The following is a 19099-nucleotide window of genomic DNA, read 5'->3' on the forward strand; positions in this document are numbered from 1 at the left end:
TGAAGAACAATTAGTCCTATGTGTAAATACAAGTAATTTAATGTAATCTTCATGTCATAGGTGGGATCCCATCGTGTCAGAATGTCAAGGGGTTTTGAGGCGAATGCACCAGCTTTTGACAGGTGAAAGAATGTCTTTAATTTTTGTTAATGCACTACAGACTTCTGATAAGTGGTGCAACAGAGGGTTGGGATATGTTGTTCAAAATGGGAAGCTTTGTCTATACAAATGTGTGGTTCAGCAAAGCAGTGAACTGCCTGGACAGCTTTTTCAGATTTCTATAGTCTTGTTTGTGCCTTTGAGTGCTTTGTTGAAAAGTGTGAAGAAAATTTTAAATAGAGAAATATCTTTTTAAAATTGAAAACAAAAATTAGGTTAAATAATCTGTATTTGTCAGCAGCTGTATAAAAATAGAATTTATATTTTATTTCTGTCATGACACTTCAGCTTCACAGCTTTATGGTTTTAACTAAAAATACATTGTTAAATTGGTGCTATTAGCCTAATTAAATAGCAGTCAGTGGTTGCGTGCTAATATTGAATTACATTTATTTGTTTGGACATGACATAATAAAATGCCTGTGGCAGTTGTTAGAGCACTCAGTACATTTCTGCAGTGTCTCAGTCAGTATTGCAGGCGTTTGTGTTAATTTTCTACATGCCAGAAGATGAGTGTGGAATTTTTCTTCTGTTAACAGGCATTTCCAAACTCTTAAAAATTTATATGGCAAGCAAATTATTGTAAATTTACTTGGGGCAAAAGAAGGGGAGCACATGCTCAGCAAAGCTTTCCAGGTAAGTATGAAAATTCTCTCACTGTGCATATTCTTATATAGCCTTTGAAAAATGAAACAGATATGCCACTCTCTGGAGCAACTACCACTTGTGGTTAAAGTTGTTTGTACCTGAAAAGCACTGCTTAAGATCCAAAATGTTTACTGGATCTTTAAAAACTCAGATTGGTTACTTTACTGAAAAATTATAACAGCAAAATAGGTACTGTGGAGGGATTTCCAATTATATTCATATTTCATGCTTACGAGTGGCTTATTTTAAAAAATAATTTTGCACTATAAAGTTGGTGAATAAATAAATGATACTTTGTGGTATTTAATAAATTGTGTTTCTTTTAAAAGTCTTTGCCTGGGAGTTCCTGGATATATCCCTTCATATTTTTTTTAATCAGAAATTAATTTTTCAATTTAAACATCAAAGCTGTTTCATGATTAAATAAAAATGTTTGGTCAGATGTTAACCATACTTGACCATTTTACTGAATTCACCCTACTTAGATTAACAATAGCTGTCTCATTGTAGTCCATAAATACTAAAAATTTGAGAAGTTCTGTGTGAAGCCGAGAAAACATGTCAATAGCCATCTGTTATTTCCCTTTTTCCTTTTCCCTTTGTATTATAATGGTTGAATATCTTAGGCCATTCACTAGTCTCTGTATCCAGCTGTGCTGGTAGGAGGCATTAGTGCTTCCAGACTTTCTGTATCCATCTGTGCTGGTAGGAGGCATTAGTGCTTCCAGATGCATATCAATGCCCAGTGCAGATCATAACTTTGCCAACAAAGATTGTGTGAGCACTTCAGGATTTTTCAGGGAATATTGGGGAAAGTTTTGCTTAAGCCACCCTCCACAGAAACCTAGATAATTTGTCTGGGTTTTTTTAGTAGTAGTTTATGCAATATTTACTCAGACCCCATTGCTAGGACGTATGTCTAAAATGGTAATTATTAGTGAAAGGGGTTTCCCCTAAAGTAGTTCTTCGCAAATGGAAGCATTTTAACAGGAGAAGAGGCTGTCTTGGTGACCTCTAGTATAGTAAGGGGAAAACTCACTTTGATTGTGACAAGAAAAAGAAAAAACACAAGCAAAATATCAGTTCTGAGTAATTTGCTGAACTATAGTGATAAATGGTTTCATTTTACCTAAGAGGAAGTGTGTAGTAAACAAGATAGCTAATGAAACAGCTTTAAAAAAGTATTTGTAGCCTCTTATTTACCTGTATGTTCAGATATTGGTGTATTTATACTTTTTTTTCCCTCTTTTTAAAATGTCAGAGCCATTTGAAAGCATCTGAACATTCAGCTGATATCAAAATGGTGAACTTTGACTATCATCAAATGGTTAAAGGCGGAAAGGCAGAAAAACTACACAGTGTGCTTAAACCTCAAGTCCAGAAATTCCTAGAGTGTGGATTTTTTTATTTTGATGGAAAAGAAGTGAAAAGGTTTGTGGGTGTAACTTCTGTAAATTTCTTCAAATTAAATTCTGTTTCAGGGTTGGTTTTTACCCCTTAGCCAGAAGAAAAGAAAAAAAAAAATGTTACTGCTGTGTTTGTTTTTTGTTTTATCTTGAGATGATGCTCAACAACTGAAATATAAGTAACTTATTTTACTTGATTAAAATTTTGCCTCGTCCTGAATAGCCTCTAAGAATCTTAATAGAAAATATCTCTGAAACATGGATGGGGCATTGACTTAGTGGGGCATGAGACCTTTGACCTCATTATTTTGGATGCACCCACATGGGATTAAAGAATTAATGTTTTTCCATCTTCCTGTAATATGTTATTCCTATGTTTCTCAGTGATGGAGCATACCATTTTCTGTTTGTTGTAAATGCTGATGTTCAGTGCAATCTTCTAAATCTGTTTGCACCTGGATCCCCCATTTGAGGGATTTAGTTCTCCACAAATGTGAATGAGATGCATATTTTCTGCTCTTCTCCATACTTACAAGGTCTGCTCTACTTGTACTTCTGTGCCTGTCTCCCCACCCTTTTTCCTTGAACAAAGTCTGTGCTTCTCAGCAGGAAAAGCAACGCAGGTCTAGAAATAGGCAACATTCCTGCCCTTCCCCCTTACACACCCTTCCTCCTTTTAAATAATACCAGAGCAAACTGCTGAGTGAGGTTCTCCATGAGAAAGAGAATTGTTGAGCAAAGGGATTGTGCCACATGCAGTGGGTTTCATCTTTTAGTGCAGTGAGAGAGAAGAGGATTCCTGTGCCACTCTGTGCTCTAACCTGGCTGTGGGATTAAACTGCCCAGGGGTAGGCTTGAGTAGGCCTTAATAAGATTAGATTTAGTGGGAGAGTATTTAGGTCCCATCTCCACCTCAAAAGTAACTGACTGTTCTCCATAAAGCTTTAAAAGTGGTGTGACACTTTGTGCTGAGAGAACACCATTTAGTCCTGATGGAGATTCAAATAATATTATCACTCATCAAAAAAGTTGACAATGGAATGAAAGCAAAACAGGCTGTGGCTTGTGATAGCTTGAAGAATTGCATTTATAAAAGATACAGTGATAATTTTTATAATTTCATGGACCATCTCCTCTGGAGAGTCAGTTTTTTCCTAAGACAGATAGCAAGTTGCTTTTTATTTCAAATCAAATTCAGAGATAGTAATGAAAAAAGAATATTGGAGAAAGTTCTTCAAAACTTTCTACAAATTATGGTTAGATCTTCAAGTAAATGTGATGAAGCATGATTGACTTAATTGGTCAAAGTGTAAAGTGGAAATGAGAAACATAAGGAATAAGTGTGAATCTTTGGAAGAGCAACCAAAAGTTCATACTCATAGCCAGGCAAGAACAACATGGATATTGCCTTATGTGAGAGCTTTATAGGGGCTTCTCTCATAGACAGAGGTGCAGTTTAGAGTGCCTCAGGGCTTCAAGCATCTGTCGAGCTAAAGGGGAGAGGCTTCTTTTTATTTGGGGAGGAAAGAGAAAGAAACAAGGAGTTGAAATCTGCTTTAGTTTTATCACAAATTCTTGTTACTTTTAGTTTAGTTAAACAAGTCCAAGAACTGTCCTAATATTATTTTTTCATTTTTCTTTTAACTGAGAGTTATTATGTCCCTCTGAGACTCTTGGGAAATGTGTTAGTTGGATTGTTTGAAAAGAAAGCTTAATCCTGCATATCACTTTATGCAAGCAAGGAGAATTGAGACAAATGGAAAAAGAAAGACTCGTGTTATTTGCAGAAAATTCGTTTGTTTTCTGCAGAATTCACTGACAATACATTGTTTTAGTATTCTGGTTCAGATCTTGATGTCCCTGTCTTTGATGATATGTGTGTTAAATGGGTTATTTCAGCTGTTTTCTCTCTCTGTCTCTCGTTGTCCTTGGCACAGATCTCAAAGCGGTACTATCAGAACAAACTGCTTGGACTGTCTGGATAGAACAAACAGCGTGCAGGCTTTCTTTGGCTTAGAGGTAGGAAAAACAGTGTCCAGTTACTCAACTGTTCCTGATGCTTCTGTAGCAATTAGGCTTTAAAAGTAGCATTACCCTGGCTACGAAAGGTGAATTAATATGTTTCATAGATGGCAGTTTGATTTATAGTGTGATGCTTTTCTTGTTCTGGGGCATCCAGATCCTAGTTGTTACAGAAGCAGTTGTTGTGTAGTAGTTATAATTAAACAGTAGTCATGCAGCATTATGAGAAATGTTCATTCTTTTGTATACGTTAGTTTCTTATGTCTGTTAAGGTTCAGGTTTGCAAATCTAGAAGTGGTAGAAGTATTTAGTCCTTGACAAAAACTGGTGCATTCACAGTTATTCTGTTAGATGAAGTTCTTCAGCATACAGGACTGCTGTTCTTAGCATCCACCAGTGCTGAATGTTTGTGTTTTCACAGCATGTGCTGTGAATTCTTCAGGGGAAAATATAATGGTTGAGACTTTGGCCACACTCAAATTGATGAGCTGGAAATTAATGGTGAGATTTAGTCTCCCTGCCGGGTTGTACTTCAACATATTGGCTTGCTATTGAAATGGAAGTTCTAGCCTGCAGACTTACATGGTAGATCTTGAACACTTGATAGGAATTGATGGAATAAAATAGTATTGTTAGGGCTGAAAGAGTAGCTCTTAAATACTTTTGACAACTCCACTCATCTTAATAAACTAAATTTTACTCCTGGAGGCAAAATATTTAGAATGTTTAAAAATTAAAAATTATGGGTGGTGTAACATCAAACTAAGTAAAAGGATTATTCTTTTGCTTTCTGAATTTGATTTAATAAAAATGCTCTTGGTTTAGCATCTATAGGAGGAATTTCTGTAAGAAATGCAAAATCCATTGGCTCTACAACAGAAATCTCTGATTCTGGAATATTTTGTGCTTGGCTGTTGCCATTAGTGTTTTAGTCAAACACAACACTGAACTATATGCCCTCATGCAAATACTCTGGAAACTTTTAACATTCAACATCAGTACCTACTGTAGCAGATACTAAGTGGTTTGAGAGATCGAATGTCTTTTTTCTCCATTGTTTCAGTTCTGCATGTACAGCAGGGAGGTCACACCTTTTAATTACTAAAACTAAGAAAAATAATTCTTACTGGGTTTTTTAGTTCACTATGTGTTGAAAAGAGCAGCAGTATGCTTTGCAAGTCTCACAGTGTTTTGTTGTATTTATGTATTGACTTCATCATGGGAAACACAAATGACTACCTTAAAGTCTTTCCTGGTCCTAAAACTGTCTGTGGGAGTTTAGCAGTTCACTGGAGGTAGAAGTGCAAACTTGAAGTAAGCCATTAGGTTAAATGAGCCTCTTGGTTTTTATTGATAATACAGTAGTTTTCTATGGCATAAAACCGAATCTTTCTACACTCTTAATGTGTGTAGTACTTATATGGCAAAGTTAACTTTGCAGCTCTATTTTTTCCTTTCTTGTCCTTTTAAGAACTGGATTCAATATCATCTTTTGGTTTTTAGACCAGATGTTTCAAATTTTTCCTAGATGAGATGGAAACTATTATTTCAGCTAAAACATGGGAGCTCAAAGTATAAAAGTAATTAAAAAGAAGGAAAATGGTAAATCTTTCTTCTATTTAAATGAGATATTAAAATATAGATACTTCATATAACAAGTACTGAGCTCTGGGTGACCACCTAAAATTACACTATGAAGCACCCAACTTCTGAAGTTTATTTGCTTGTCTATGTCTACTGAATTTTGTGTGCAAGTTTAATTTTGTAACTTTTGTTTATCCCTGCCCAACCTTGAGAATTTTGCTTTTATATAATTTTATGTTTCTCCTTTTAGATTCCTACTTAATGCTGTTGAACACATCAAAGTTTTAAAGATGTCTAAATCCTCTTGAAAATAACTTTTTATTTTGTTTGAATTTTTTTATATTTATTTTCAGTATTATGTTAGTAACCGAAAACAATCAAAACCTCCTTGAGTTTTTTTTAATAATCATGATTCCATGAACCAAGATTTCAGACAGGATACAATGTCCCATGAGCATAACGCTACATTTAAGCAATGTGTTTAAATGTAAAATAAAGCATGAATATGTATCATATACGTGCAGTTTAAATGCATTTAAGGTACAAAGTGCATAATGGAAAATTAATGTAGGTATATTGACTGTAAGGATAAACATTGCAGTGTGTTACACATGAAAACAGTGACAGAAGCCATTGCTATTTCACTGACCACAGAGTCAGCAGCTGCTGCTGCACTTGTATTAGACTTATTTGAGAAAGAACATGAACTGCTCTAATTCTTAATTATGTAAGTAGAAAGACCAGAGAACCAAAAATAATTTACCTTGTAATGAGTGAGTTTTTAGAAGAAAATATTTACCAATTATCTATGTAATTCTTTTCCTGTATTAACACCTACCTTTGAAAGAAATGAAATGCTGGTGCTAAAGTCACATGTACGATGCAGCCTTTCAAACATGATGTGTCAGTTTGTTCAGAATGATGCATATAAACCAAAGGGGGTTGTTTTTTGGTGCATATTTGTTGAAAAAATATTATGTGCTTTTTAAGAAATACATGTAAAGATTTTTCTTTTGCAAATGTTGTTTTCAACTGTTGCAGATGCTAACAAAACAACTGGAGGTATTAGGATTAGCTGAGAAGCCTCAGTTGGTTACTCGCTTTCAGGAAGTTTTCCGGTCCATGTGGTCTGTGAATGGTGATTCTGTCAGTAAAATTTATGCTGGAACTGGAGCCCTTGAAGGAAAAGCTAAGGTAAAGAACATTTTATTAAAAACTTTAGTAGCATTCAATATAGGTTTTAAAAAACATCTGTCATTAATATAACAGCTATGAGATTTTCTTTGTTGTAATCAAAAAAAAGCCCCAACCAATACAAAAAAAGTAGCATAAAGTTAATTATATTGATGACCACATCTTGTTTCAGTGCATCCTTTCTCAGCCATGCCCATGCCTCCCAGACAACACCAATCTGTAGGCAAGTGTGCTCAGAAGTCTTCTTTCTTTAGATCAAAGTTCAGAAAAAGATATATTCAAATACACTTTCATTTATTTGCATATTTTTATTTTCCTCTCTGTACCAGTGCCTCTTATTATTTTAGTTTCATTCACTATATCTTTTTCATTTTAAAATGTGGTTAGCTGGGTTTTTTTTTTTGTCCTTTTAGTGTTTATTAACAGTGTTAAAATTGAACAGGTTGCAGCTAGGTTTGTTTTGTTTTCATGTTCCTCCAGCTATTTTTTTAGCTTTGCAGTTACTGAAAAAAATTCAAATTCTGTTTCTGCCTTTCTTTCGAATGTTGTGATAACAATTCCTGGTGTGTGACAGTATAATGCTCTGTTTCTCTTTGACTTGTTTTGTCTATGTTGATGCTTGAGTTGTTCATATTTCCTAACACTGTCTTTTATTTTTCTTCTAACAGTGTTGCTTTTTCTGTTTCTATAAATCTCTCCCTTGTCAGGTGATACCTTTCAAGACAAAAAAAATGTTGAACCTTAGCAATTTTTGCCCTTGTTCCTTAAAAAATTTCTTTCCATGCTGTTATTTTTATTCAAGAATGCATTGCTTCTCTTTCGATATTATCTACTATGTATTCATAGTCAACTGTTATGTTTTTCCATCACATTTTCATTCAAACCCTACCAAGGTCCTTCTCTACACATGTACAAAGGCTTGCAGTAAGCTACAGAAAAAGAAAATTAGTAAAAGAGACTTGTTGCTTACTCTATCCATAACTGGTGCAAACAAGATTTTTTTCATTTTGGAATTGCTTGTATTTTAGTATGGGAGTTAAAGATGTTTAGTTTTATTTTCTTACCAAAATGTCAGCCAGACTGTCAGGAAAACTACAGTAAGTATTTTCTGGGGTATCTGCCCTTCTCCTGACTTTCTCATTCAACCTTGTTTCTCTTCCTACATTTAATGTATTAATGTGGCTATTTAGATTTTTTTTTTTTCATTTTGGAATTGCTTGTATTTTAGTATGTGTATTTACATTTCCACTTTTAATCTGTAAAATACAGAATACATTTACTCTGTTGTGTTTGTAATAATACAGAATAGTCAATCATTGTCCCAGGCATCCCTGCCCTGGTACAACAGTTAACGAGTACCACATCTCATAAACCAAACACAGTGTCCCTAATAGAAGCCCATCTATTCAAAGAGGATCTTTAATACTTGCAAAGCCATAAAATACTTGCCATTCTGTCAGGAAAACTACTCAGTCACTTCTTTAAATACTCTGGTAATATTTTTTAGAACGTAGTCCAACTGTTTAAAGTTGCAATTCTATTTTAAGCTTAAATGTGTTCATGTACATTTCTGTACTGAAAAACAGTCCTTTTTAAACTGTTACAATACTTGTTACATCTAACTCCTTACCTGCTCTTTCTTTTGCTTTCTCTGCGTTCCTTTCAATTAATTGCCTGAAATGTGAATGGTGAGTGTGGTATTTTGGATCCTGTCATAAGTTACACATTGTCTGACAGAAAGGGAGCAGCATTCTATTAAAATCCTATTGCAATAGTATGCTCCCTAACACCTCATCCACATGGTGTTCCAAAAATCATGGTGCAAAATTACTACTACTTATCCTTGACTCAGTAGTAGTTTCTTTCTTGTTGTCTAATACAATTTATAGAAAAAAATGATGTGTTGGTTTTGTAGTTTTCTTAAGCTTTTGTCTTTTCTCCTTGTGCATTTAAGAGACCTTCATGAACAATGCAAGCTGTAAACTTTGAGTATATTTTATAATAAAACAGTACCAAGCAGCATCCCTGATGAATTCCAGTTTATATTCCATATAAATGTAATAGGATGTGTTTGCATACACCTCACAGGCAAAAGACATAAGTGCATAAAACACAATAAACCCTGTAATCCAGAAAATATCTTTGTGCCTGTGAAATCACTGTGAGTGCTGTGTACACAGATTAACGCTGCTGGTTTTTGAATCAAGTATGAGACTGCATGACATTTTAATTACATTATCCTCTAGGTGTCTGACCCACAGAGAATATCTATAGTAGCAGTACATCTCTTGGATATTCTTGTTTAGGTTAGGCAGCTGAACACTGCTCTTTTGGAGCACTGTTCAATCGTGCCACTTGTGTGCCGTGTGTGCAATGACAGCTTCTTGATTTGTGTGTAGCTGTAGCTTAGTGTATGTGTTCCTTCTGGGATCCTGCATGAGACTTGCATGTTATTTTAAAAAGTTTAAAAGTCTTAATTAGTTAAAGCTATCTCTTTTTTTAACATGGGTATTTCAGAATGTGAATTCTGAAGTAATATACTCATATGTGCATATACAATACAAATTCATGTATCATGACATTTGGACTCAAGTGCTTGCTCATCTCTCACTATTTGGGGAAAAGCCCAAAATCCTGGATCATGGTCTAAACATGGCACTATATTAATTTTAAAAGACCAAGCATGTAGAGAAAAAAAATAATTCCCCTTTTAGCAGTATTTTGATTAATTTAAATAATTTAAACTTAAATAGTCTGATTGTTAGATATGCATTGAAGGTATTACTATGTTCTTTAGCATTTGGAAAAAATATAGACATAGTACAGTAGGCTCCAAAGACTTTATTTAACAGTTAAGGAAGGAAATTGCCTTAGTTTTAAAAATCATTAATGCAGTGTACAAATATGTTACTGAATATTAGCAATGTTTTTGTGAGCAATGTCCAACATAAAATATTTTATACATGTTCCTCCCTAACAGGCTGGAAAGCTGAAGGATGGTGCTCGTTCTGTGACCAGAACGATTCAAAATAACTTTTTTGATAGCTCCAAGCAGGAGGCCATTGATGTTTTATTATTGGGAAATACCCTAAATAGTGATTTAGCAGATAAAGCACGGGCTCTCTTAACCACCAGCAGTTTACGCGGTATGTGTCTTTCAGGATTTTAATGTCTCTTAACTATTTGGTGTAAGAAAGCTGTATGGAGTCTGTTTTCAAAGTAATATTGGAAAGTAAAAATGCTATTTGATATTCTGTTGGCTTATTAAAAAATGGAAGTTACTTCTGCTTTACTAATCTTGCCAAACTAACATGCTGCAGTAATTTCTTTACTGTTAATATTTTGTTGATGTCTAGCAGTGTAACAGGTAAATCTTTGTGGAGCATATTTGTCAGAACTTGACAGTAGATGCATGTTAGATATGTTCTGTTCGATACTTCACATCCATGTACAGCAAATGTTAATAATGACAATTGCATGCTGAATTTGCAGGGGTGGAAATCCTGATTTAATAAAACATTAGGGTTTTTTATTGCTTGCTAAATGTATTCCTTAATTTGATCTGTTGTGTCAGTGAAGAAATTCTCACCATGGTGTTAAACAAGATAGAAAGCATTCTTTTCTCAACCATAGGAATGCTGATACTTATCTTCATTTTGGTTTCTGAAGGAAAAATAAAAAAGGAGATTTGGTAATAGAAGAAAATTGGAGCTAACTGGAGCTATCAAAAAAATCCTGATGAATTATTTTCCATCACAAAATGTCATCTTTCCCAGGAACGTGTGCACCACAAAAGCTTGTTAGGCTTTGTGTGAATCACCAACTCAGTGAATACATCAAAATCAGAAAATTCAATAAAAACTCTGCTTTAAGGCAGAAAAGTCATGTGGGGTTTGGAAGGTCTAGTTAGTGGCAGCTTGTTCACATAATTAGAACAGGGAGTTGAGCCACAGCATCTTGCATCCTCACTCAGAGCTGTAGCCTACACGGTCCCCAGAACAGCAGTGATGTCCCATCCTTCTGCAGATTAGATAGGCAGGAAAATAGAAAGTGTGGTGTTTAAAGAACTCACCTGGGATAAAAAATAGAGGAGCTAATTTTTGGGCAAAGAAGTAACTTAAATTTGAGTCTTCCTTCCAAGAGTGTCCTAAATCATGGGGGTTTTGCTGTTTTCAGGATTAATAACATTCCTAATTTTTCCTTTTCCTTTTTATTTTTTTTCACCTTTCTCCAGAACACTTCTTAACCTAGAATGAGAAAAATGTATCAAAGCTTCAGTGCAAATCTTTGGCACAAGAAAAAAATTTATTGCCCAATTGTAGTCTTCATCTTGTGGATGTCTATATATCTCCTACGTGAAACCAATTTTCCTCTTATTTTGTTACCACAGTGTTTCATGGAATTGTAACTTTTCCTGTATCTGAAACCTGCTAAACCTGCCTCACCTTGAGATTAGTTGAAAGTAGTTTTAATTTCCCTCTCTTTCTCTGTGGATGCAAGCTGTCCTTTCAATATTTGCAGCTCCTGTCAGCTGAGAAACATGAATCTGTCTTTAGTGCACGTAATACTTGCACTTTCTGCTAGGTAGTGAATTAAATAGGGAGAAACTTCATCATATGTAAGCATGTTATTAATAAAGCAAGGTAAGATTACTTGTTAATACTGTTGTGGAACTTTGTGAATTTTGCAGCATAAAAGATGTGCTTTAACTGATGCAAAAGATTTTGTGTACTAAATTGTATATTAAAGCATGTACTTTCACATAGTACTGGAAAATTAAAAAACTTATTACTTATTTCACTGATTTTTTTCTTGTCTCCTTCTTATTGCATCCGTAGTTTCAGAACAATCATTACAATCAGGTATAGTATAGTAACTTAAGCTGTAAATATCTGGTGGGCTCTTGTTCTTATCTGGCTTTTTTCTTGTGTCTACTTGCATATTTGGTTATGGGCTTACATTTTAGTACTGGAAAATTAAAAAACTTATTACTTATTTCACTGATTTTTTTCTTGTCTCCTTCTTATTGCATCCGTAGTTTCAGAACAATCATTACAATCAGGTATAGTATAGTAACTTAAGCTGTAAATATCTGGTGGGCTCTTGTTCTTATCTGGCTTTTTTCTTGTGTCTACTTGCATATTTGGTTATGGGCTTACATTTTCCTAGTAGTGTTTGGATCTGGCATTCCTGAAAGTATCGGGGGTGAAAAATGTTGCAGTTCTGCTTGGATGTGAGTTATAAAGAGAAGCAAGCAATTTTTAAAATTTTTGTTGTTGCAAATGCTTGATTCTAGCTGTATAGGAATTTGGGGTTTTTATATCTATTTATCTGTTTGGGGGGGAAGCTTCTGTATTTTTCTTTTATCTGAGTGTTTTGCTTAGGATAAGAGGTAAAATTCTTCATTACATTTTGTAGCTTTATCTTATGTGCCATTAGAAGGCTCTACCTGCTTGTATTCTTGTAGGAGATGGACTGATTTTGTGCTATTTCCCATCAAAGGTTAACATTGTACTGGAATAATCTGAAATAACATGCTGGCATGTTTTGCGGAGCAAAAGTAAAGTCAAACCCACTGAGATAGTTACTTCTGCAATGTGATGCAAAAAGCAAAATATCAGAGCATCTATTTATGAAAAACCCTTGATGAAGAGGAGGCCTGAAAAGGGAAAATTGTTGTTAACTCAGTCTTCTACTTTGAGGCCTTGTGGTAGTGTCTTGATAAATGTAATGTTGGGCTTCAAATGAGAGGTTGGCTTTGGAGGATTCAGCAATACTGTGAATGTGAAGAAGTGATACATAGCAAGAATGTGTAGAGATGAGCTAGACAGAGGAAAATTACATCAAAGATCTCTGCAATATAGAAGCTTCTGAAAACTTCTAGTTATTTTAATTGTAAGTTAGCAACATAGGCAACATAATGTCTCTGAACTTTGTTTAAAATTTTTTCTAGTTCTTAGCAGAGATGCCCTTTTTTGTCATAACTTAAGCTGTTTGCATGAAGCTGCTCTATTTGGGGTGATTTGATATATACATACTCCATATTTTTAAGACAGAGTTGTGAGTACTTGTCAGCTGTGCAACACTTCATTATGTCTGTGTTCCCAGAAACTATTATTTAAAATAAAATATTCCTAGCCCCATCCCTGGGAAGTGTTCAAGGCCAGGTGGGATGGGGCTCTGAGCAATCTGATCTAGTGGGAGGTGTCCCTGCCCGTGCAGGGGGGTTGGAACTAGATGATCTTTAAGGTCCCTTCCAACCCAAACCAAACTGTGATTCTATGATAATGCTCATAGGTTCAGGTTTTAATATGTGTTGAGAAAATGTGAACATCAATTTCTGAGCTATCGGGTTCATTGTGCTAACTCTTGAAGGTAGGTTCTTTGAAACCAGAGGAGATGCTTATTTTCTGGATGACAGGAAAAAAAGTATGCTCTTAGTACTTGGGAAGATGGAGGGAGAGGAGAAGGGAAAGAAGCAAGGAAGCTCTTAATAATTTTTCAGACAAGTGTCCCATTTTAAGAGAACAACGAAGTTGTGCAGATAGCAGCCACCAGCCCTGGGTGCCGAAGAGTGATGAGGGAAGGATCTTTAGAAGAAAGGCTTGAGGATTCATTATTGGCTAGATTATTGTTCAAATACATCTGAAGTGTTTAACGCTGGTTTTGTTTGGTTTTTTTTGATGGTGGTGGTTTTTTTGTTTTCTTTTGCCTTTTTTTTTTTTTTTTTTTTTTTTTTTTTTTTTTTTTTTTCTCCCCTTGGAAAACCACTTTAACTGTAATCTGTGTTTTTCAGCTTTTAATGGTTTCCCCCTTATGTTTGTCTCAATGTTGCTTTTTCTATTAGGATATTACTCCATCTAGTTAACTCTTACTAAGTACTTAAATAATGAAATATGAGTTACAGGTAACATAAATCTGAAATTACTTGATTCACTGGCATTTTGTCAGTGTTAAAAACAGTTTATTGGAATAAACATTGTAATGTATGGTGTGAAAACCACTTTAACTGTAATCTGTGTTTTTCAGCTTTTAATGGTTTCCCCCTTATGTTTGTCTCAATGTTGCTTTTTCTATTAGGATATTACTCCATCTAGTTAACTCTTACTAAGTACTTAAATAATGAAATATGAGTTACAGGTAACATAAATCTGAAATTACTTGATTCACTGGCATTTTGTCAGTGTTAAAAACAGTTTATTGGAATAAACATTGTAATGTATGGTGTTACCATCTAGACTATATCAGCATTGCTTGTTAAGCTTCTTGATGTAACATTTCACTGTGGGTTTTATCTGGATACAAATTGCATAGATAGAAACATATCTGCGGTAGTTTGGACATTGTAGCAAAATGGTTCAGCTAAGTTCAGCTACAGAGAATATCCCATCAAGAATTTTAAATTCATATTACCTCTGTAGAACTGATTTCCAAATGTCTGCCTGCTTAGTAGGAACAGCAGTTAAAATATTTTTGCTGCAACAAACAGCAGTGTAATCGATTGGATTTTTAATGTTGTAGAGTGAGACATAATTTTGTTGAAAAGAAAAAAAGCTGGAAATGTGTTGGAGAATAATGTATGTGGGAGCTCAGGAGCTCTGAAAAACAGATGGCCTACTCAGTATTTTGGAAAAAGCAAGAAAAATTTAGATTTTAAATTTTTTTTCATTCTAATTTATAAAGAGTCCATTTATAATTTAGAAATCTTGCTAGTTTAAAGGTATGAATTTCATTTTTGTAATAAGCATGCTGTCAGTTCACTTCTGAAGTTAGGTTCTATCCCGATCAGATTTTTCACATTAGATGTTCATGAGTGTCAGGAGTTAAATAAGCAATAACTCAATTTTGCAGCTTTTCTTAAAAGCTGCATTGCAACAAATATTAATTATTTGGGATAACTAAAATTAAGCTGAAAATTTCTAAATTTGGAGGGGAAAAAAAAAGGAACTGGAGATAAGTCCAAACTCTACTTTAAACTTGCTCAGAGTACTAAAAGGGCTGATCTGTGAAGATCTTGAAAGCTGTTGTGGTGCTATTTTGGATTCCTTGGGTTCTGCTAATTCTTGGGATGATTTGGGTATTTGTAAATATTGTGGCTACGTTTCTTGGACTGGTTTATCTTCAGTGGTCAGATGCTTGGTTAGCTTCTGTCCTTGACCCTCAGAGGCTTTGCTGGCATTTGGTGGACTTCTTGACTTGGTTATTTCCTAGTGTGTGGGTACATTCAGAAGTAGACTCAGTATTTGGCTCTCACCTGAAGATATAAACTATTCTGTTATTTCCTTGCTGTTTCCTTGACTTTGTCTACCTGGGTTATAAGGAAAGTATTGTCCCAAGCATGATTCACTCGCAATTCCCCAAGGAGACACTGGTCAGCTCATTGTCTTTTATATGCAATTAGCCCATACATTGATTTATGATATCTTCAGCAGTGAAAGTTCATAAACAGCAAACACAACATATTACTTTCTTCTATTATTTCCAGTTTGTTTCCAAACCATGAGGGCTAGAGAATCCCTATGTTTTGTTTTAATTGGGTAGCCAAGATTCTGTAACAAATGTAAAGGTGGTAAACTTTAGTAGAATAACCGAAAGACAACAGCAGTGCATTAGGAAACATATCTGTATGAGTATATTAGACAGCTGATTTATGAGGCAACTTTTAAAATCTCTGTAACTAGTGTCTGAGCACTGAATAATCCTGTTTGTTTGTTTTTCACAGTGCCTTTTACGGATGGGTCATTACTCTCCCATCTGGCAGTTAGAAACAAGGCACAGAGAAAGTCTGGTGTGACAGAGAAATTAATTTAATTGTTTCAAACCCAAGCCTACTTCTCTCACTAAAGCAGAATTTTAGGAGTTCAGCTGACCTAAAAAATGATCCATATTTGTGGGTTAAATAGACATCCTCTAATACAATAAAATAATGTACTTTATCCAATTTAGTAAATGTTGTATATCAGTCATTTTTACACTTCTAGAAATTTAAAATATCTTTAAGTTGTTTTGTAATGGAGATTGAATTTCAGAAATGTACTCTGTGAAAATGAGGTAGATATTTGTGTTGGCATGTATGAAATATAATGGTTTCCATACAAAATTGTAGAGACAGGGAATGAATTACAGTTATTTATAAAACACAGAAATGATGTTTCTTTTCTATATTATTTATATATATATATTTATTACCTTGAACGAATTACTAGTGTCTTTTATTCAGTCAGTGTCCTCCCCAAACAAGTAATATGTCTGCAAAGGTACTTTCCCTTGTGAGAAGCTTCCTGTGCATCTGTGCATGGATTTGTTGCCATTTTTATTTTTTTTTAAGGGAAAGATCTTGTTGCCAAGTTTTCCGAAGAACCATTCTGTATAATAATAGTGTCTTCTCAAATGTTTTTGCAGCATCTGTAAAAGTGCTGAAGAACATGTGTGAAAACTTTTACACGTATGCAAAACCGAAAAAGATTAGAGTCTGTGTTGGGACGTGGAATGTCAATGGGGGGAAGCAATTCCGAAGCATCGCCTTTAGAAATCAGACCCTCACTGACTGGCTTCTAGATGCACCAAAGTTAGCTGGTATTCATGAATTCCAAGGTAGGATTTGTATTCTGTCAATTTTTGCTTAAAAACTCTGATTTTCATAGTTGGAATAGTTGTATAAAGTGTTGGTTCTTAAGTGAATTATCAACAACCAATGGCTTTTTTAATATTTACACGCAGATCGCAAAAGCAAGCCTGTAGACATATTTGCTATTGGATTTGAAGAAATGGTGGAGTTAAATGCAGGAAACATTGTGAATGCCAGGTAGGTGATCCAGTACTAGTTTAATTGATAATCACATTTTTTGAGTAAAATGTTAAGTGATTTTTATCTCCTGTTTTGTAATGGTTGGGATTAGTCTGGATTGGTTTTTTGACTGTATTCCAGTTCTCTCTGCCAATGTATGTGCCAGGATTGCAGACTTCATTTCAGCTTTCCCTAGCGAAGATGTGATCACTTAGACAATGTATAATGTAATTCCAAGGATCCAAAAAGTCAGTACTTGGCCGTATTTTGGATTGCATCTTCTGCAGCTGCTCAAAGTTTTCCTTCATTTAAAACACTGAAGGAATTTACCTCCCAATGCTTATAGTGTTGTGCAGTCTCTGTGCCTTCCTACTGCTGGGAACAGCAAGTCCTGTGAAATTCTTTCCAAAACCATGTATTGTTGGTATGCCTGTATATAGTGTCTTGCATCAGATTTTGATCTGTATAAAGCAAGGCTTCCTTCCATGCTGTCATTCCATGTATTTTATATATATTACTGTGGAGTTTGGATTTCTCACTGCAGTAGAGTGGGTTATTTTGCCAGTGGTGGGTGAGACAAGTGATGGAGTCTTTGCATAGTCCTATGATCATATTCTCTTTGTCCATTTTTTTATCTGCCTGTTTTCCATGTTTTCTGGTGTTTAGTGAGCTTTAACTCATTGGAAAAAGCATCTGATGCCTGTAATACTGTTAGCCTTTGCACAGGCTTTTGTCTTCAGGACAACGTGGCAGTTTGTCATCCCCTAATTTCGCACTATATCTAGTTAATTCTTTTTCCAGGTCTGATATTTTTCATTTACACCCATAGTCTATCAGGTCTCCAAGGAAACTGCTTCTTGATCTAAGACCACGGACACTTGTCTTTTTCAATACTGTCTGAGCTCTAGGCTAGGAAATGACTCCTTAAAATTCTTAGGTTTTATTTTTCTAGTCTCAGAAATATGGGAAAGATAGCCCTGGCTCCTAGCATTGTGTTGTTGAGAAAAGCGAGGCAACATTTTATAAGGCTGAATTTGAAATTATGATGTCATGACCATCTATAACTGTGTCTCTAACTGGGAGGCATTTGAGCACCATTCACAACATGGCTTGGGCTCACTACCCCAAGGTTTAGTTAAGGTTATTGTATGAAGTTTATTCAACTAGATCAACAGTCCAGATACCTGCTTAAATCGATTAATTTTAAAACTGGCCTTTTTTGTCTCACTTCTAGCACAACCAATCAGAAGCTCTGGGCTGCTGAACTGCAGAAGACTATATCAAGAGACAACAAGTATGTGCTGCTGGCTTCTGAGCAGTTAGTGGGCGTCTGCCTTTTTGTGTTCATCAGGCCCCAGCACGCTCCTTTTATCAGGTCAGTGAACACACAGCTGTGCCCAAGTTGGGTCACCTTAAGTTGGCTTTGTATTACAAGCTGTCACACTAATGCACTAAGAAGCATGCAGGGCTCTAAAAGAGCTGTTCCATCTTCTGGGAAACTAGTTGCTTAAATTACTTTTTCTTTGTTTTTAAATGTCTCATCAGCTGCCAAGAATGCTAGAGAAGCTGAAATGTTATATTGCTCAATAGCTGTTGGCAATTTTAAAAAAATAGCCAAGTGGCCTAACTGCTGAAAGAACAATATGAAAACTTTCTCTTACCAACATGAAGTTATACTCAGACATACTTAAAGCTGTTAACTTCTGTGCCATTGTATTTGAAGGTTTAATAGCTGTTTAACTCTTTTAGGGATGTTGCTGTTGATACTGTAAAGACTGGCATGGGAGGAGCCACTGGCAATAAAGGTGCAGTAGCGATTCGGATGTTGTTTCATACATCCAGTCTCTGCTTTGTCTGCAGTCATTTTGCTGCAGGACAGTCACAAGTTAAAGAGAGAAATGAAGACTTTGTAGAAATAGCTCGCAAGCTCAGTTTTCCCATGGTAAGTAAGTGTTCAAATTTCATACTGAATGAGAAGTTAAACACTTTGAGCTCCAGCAGTGTCATCCAAAAGCTCTATTTGTTGTTTTTTTTCCTCTCCCCACATTCCTGTGGAATTCAAATTTCCTTGGGTTAGAGGTCTTCAAGATAATTAGGTTCCCACAATTTTTATTAAAATAGATGACTACAGAAAGAATAGACCTTTCCAGTGCAATAACTGATGGAGATGACAAAGCCTGAATTCACTGGCACTAGACGTCAAGGATTTAGCATAGGAAGGAGACCAAATAGATTCCTGACATGCAGTAGAACTTTGTAGGCACTAGAGTTGATCAACTATGAGAAAAAAAATCAGCAG

The 19099-nt window shown here is 35.2% G+C and overlaps 1 protein-coding gene across 4 annotated transcripts in view; it reads left to right on the top strand.

The window, feature by feature from the left end:
* SYNJ1 (synaptojanin 1) overlaps positions 1-19099 on the top strand; it is a 62107-nt gene that overhangs the window by 15327 nt on the left and 27681 nt on the right. For 3 of the 4 annotated variants that reach the window (XM_010004672.1, XM_010004674.1, XM_010004673.1), the window contains exons 6-16: positions 61-122; positions 699-795; positions 2069-2238; positions 4151-4232; positions 6861-7013; positions 10003-10159; positions 11852-11875; positions 16416-16607; positions 16734-16818; positions 18035-18175; positions 18550-18742. In XM_010004672.1, coding sequence (XP_010002974.1) covers positions 61-122; positions 699-795; positions 2069-2238; positions 4151-4232; positions 6861-7013; positions 10003-10159; positions 11852-11875; positions 16416-16607; positions 16734-16818; positions 18035-18175; positions 18550-18742 — 1356 coding nt within the window. Of the gene's footprint in view, positions 1-60; positions 123-698; positions 796-2068; positions 2239-4150; positions 4233-6860; positions 7014-9993; positions 10160-11851; positions 11876-16415; positions 16608-16733; positions 16819-18034; positions 18176-18549; positions 18743-19099 lie in introns of all 4 variants that reach the window. The other variant, XM_010004671.1, reaches the window with a different exon arrangement.

The sequence above is a fragment of the Chaetura pelagica genome, unplaced genomic scaffold (assembly GCF_000747805.2).
Source record: "Chaetura pelagica isolate M959 unplaced genomic scaffold, ChaPel_1.0 scaffold299, whole genome shotgun sequence".
Taxonomy (NCBI): domain Eukaryota; kingdom Metazoa; phylum Chordata; class Aves; order Apodiformes; family Apodidae; genus Chaetura; species Chaetura pelagica.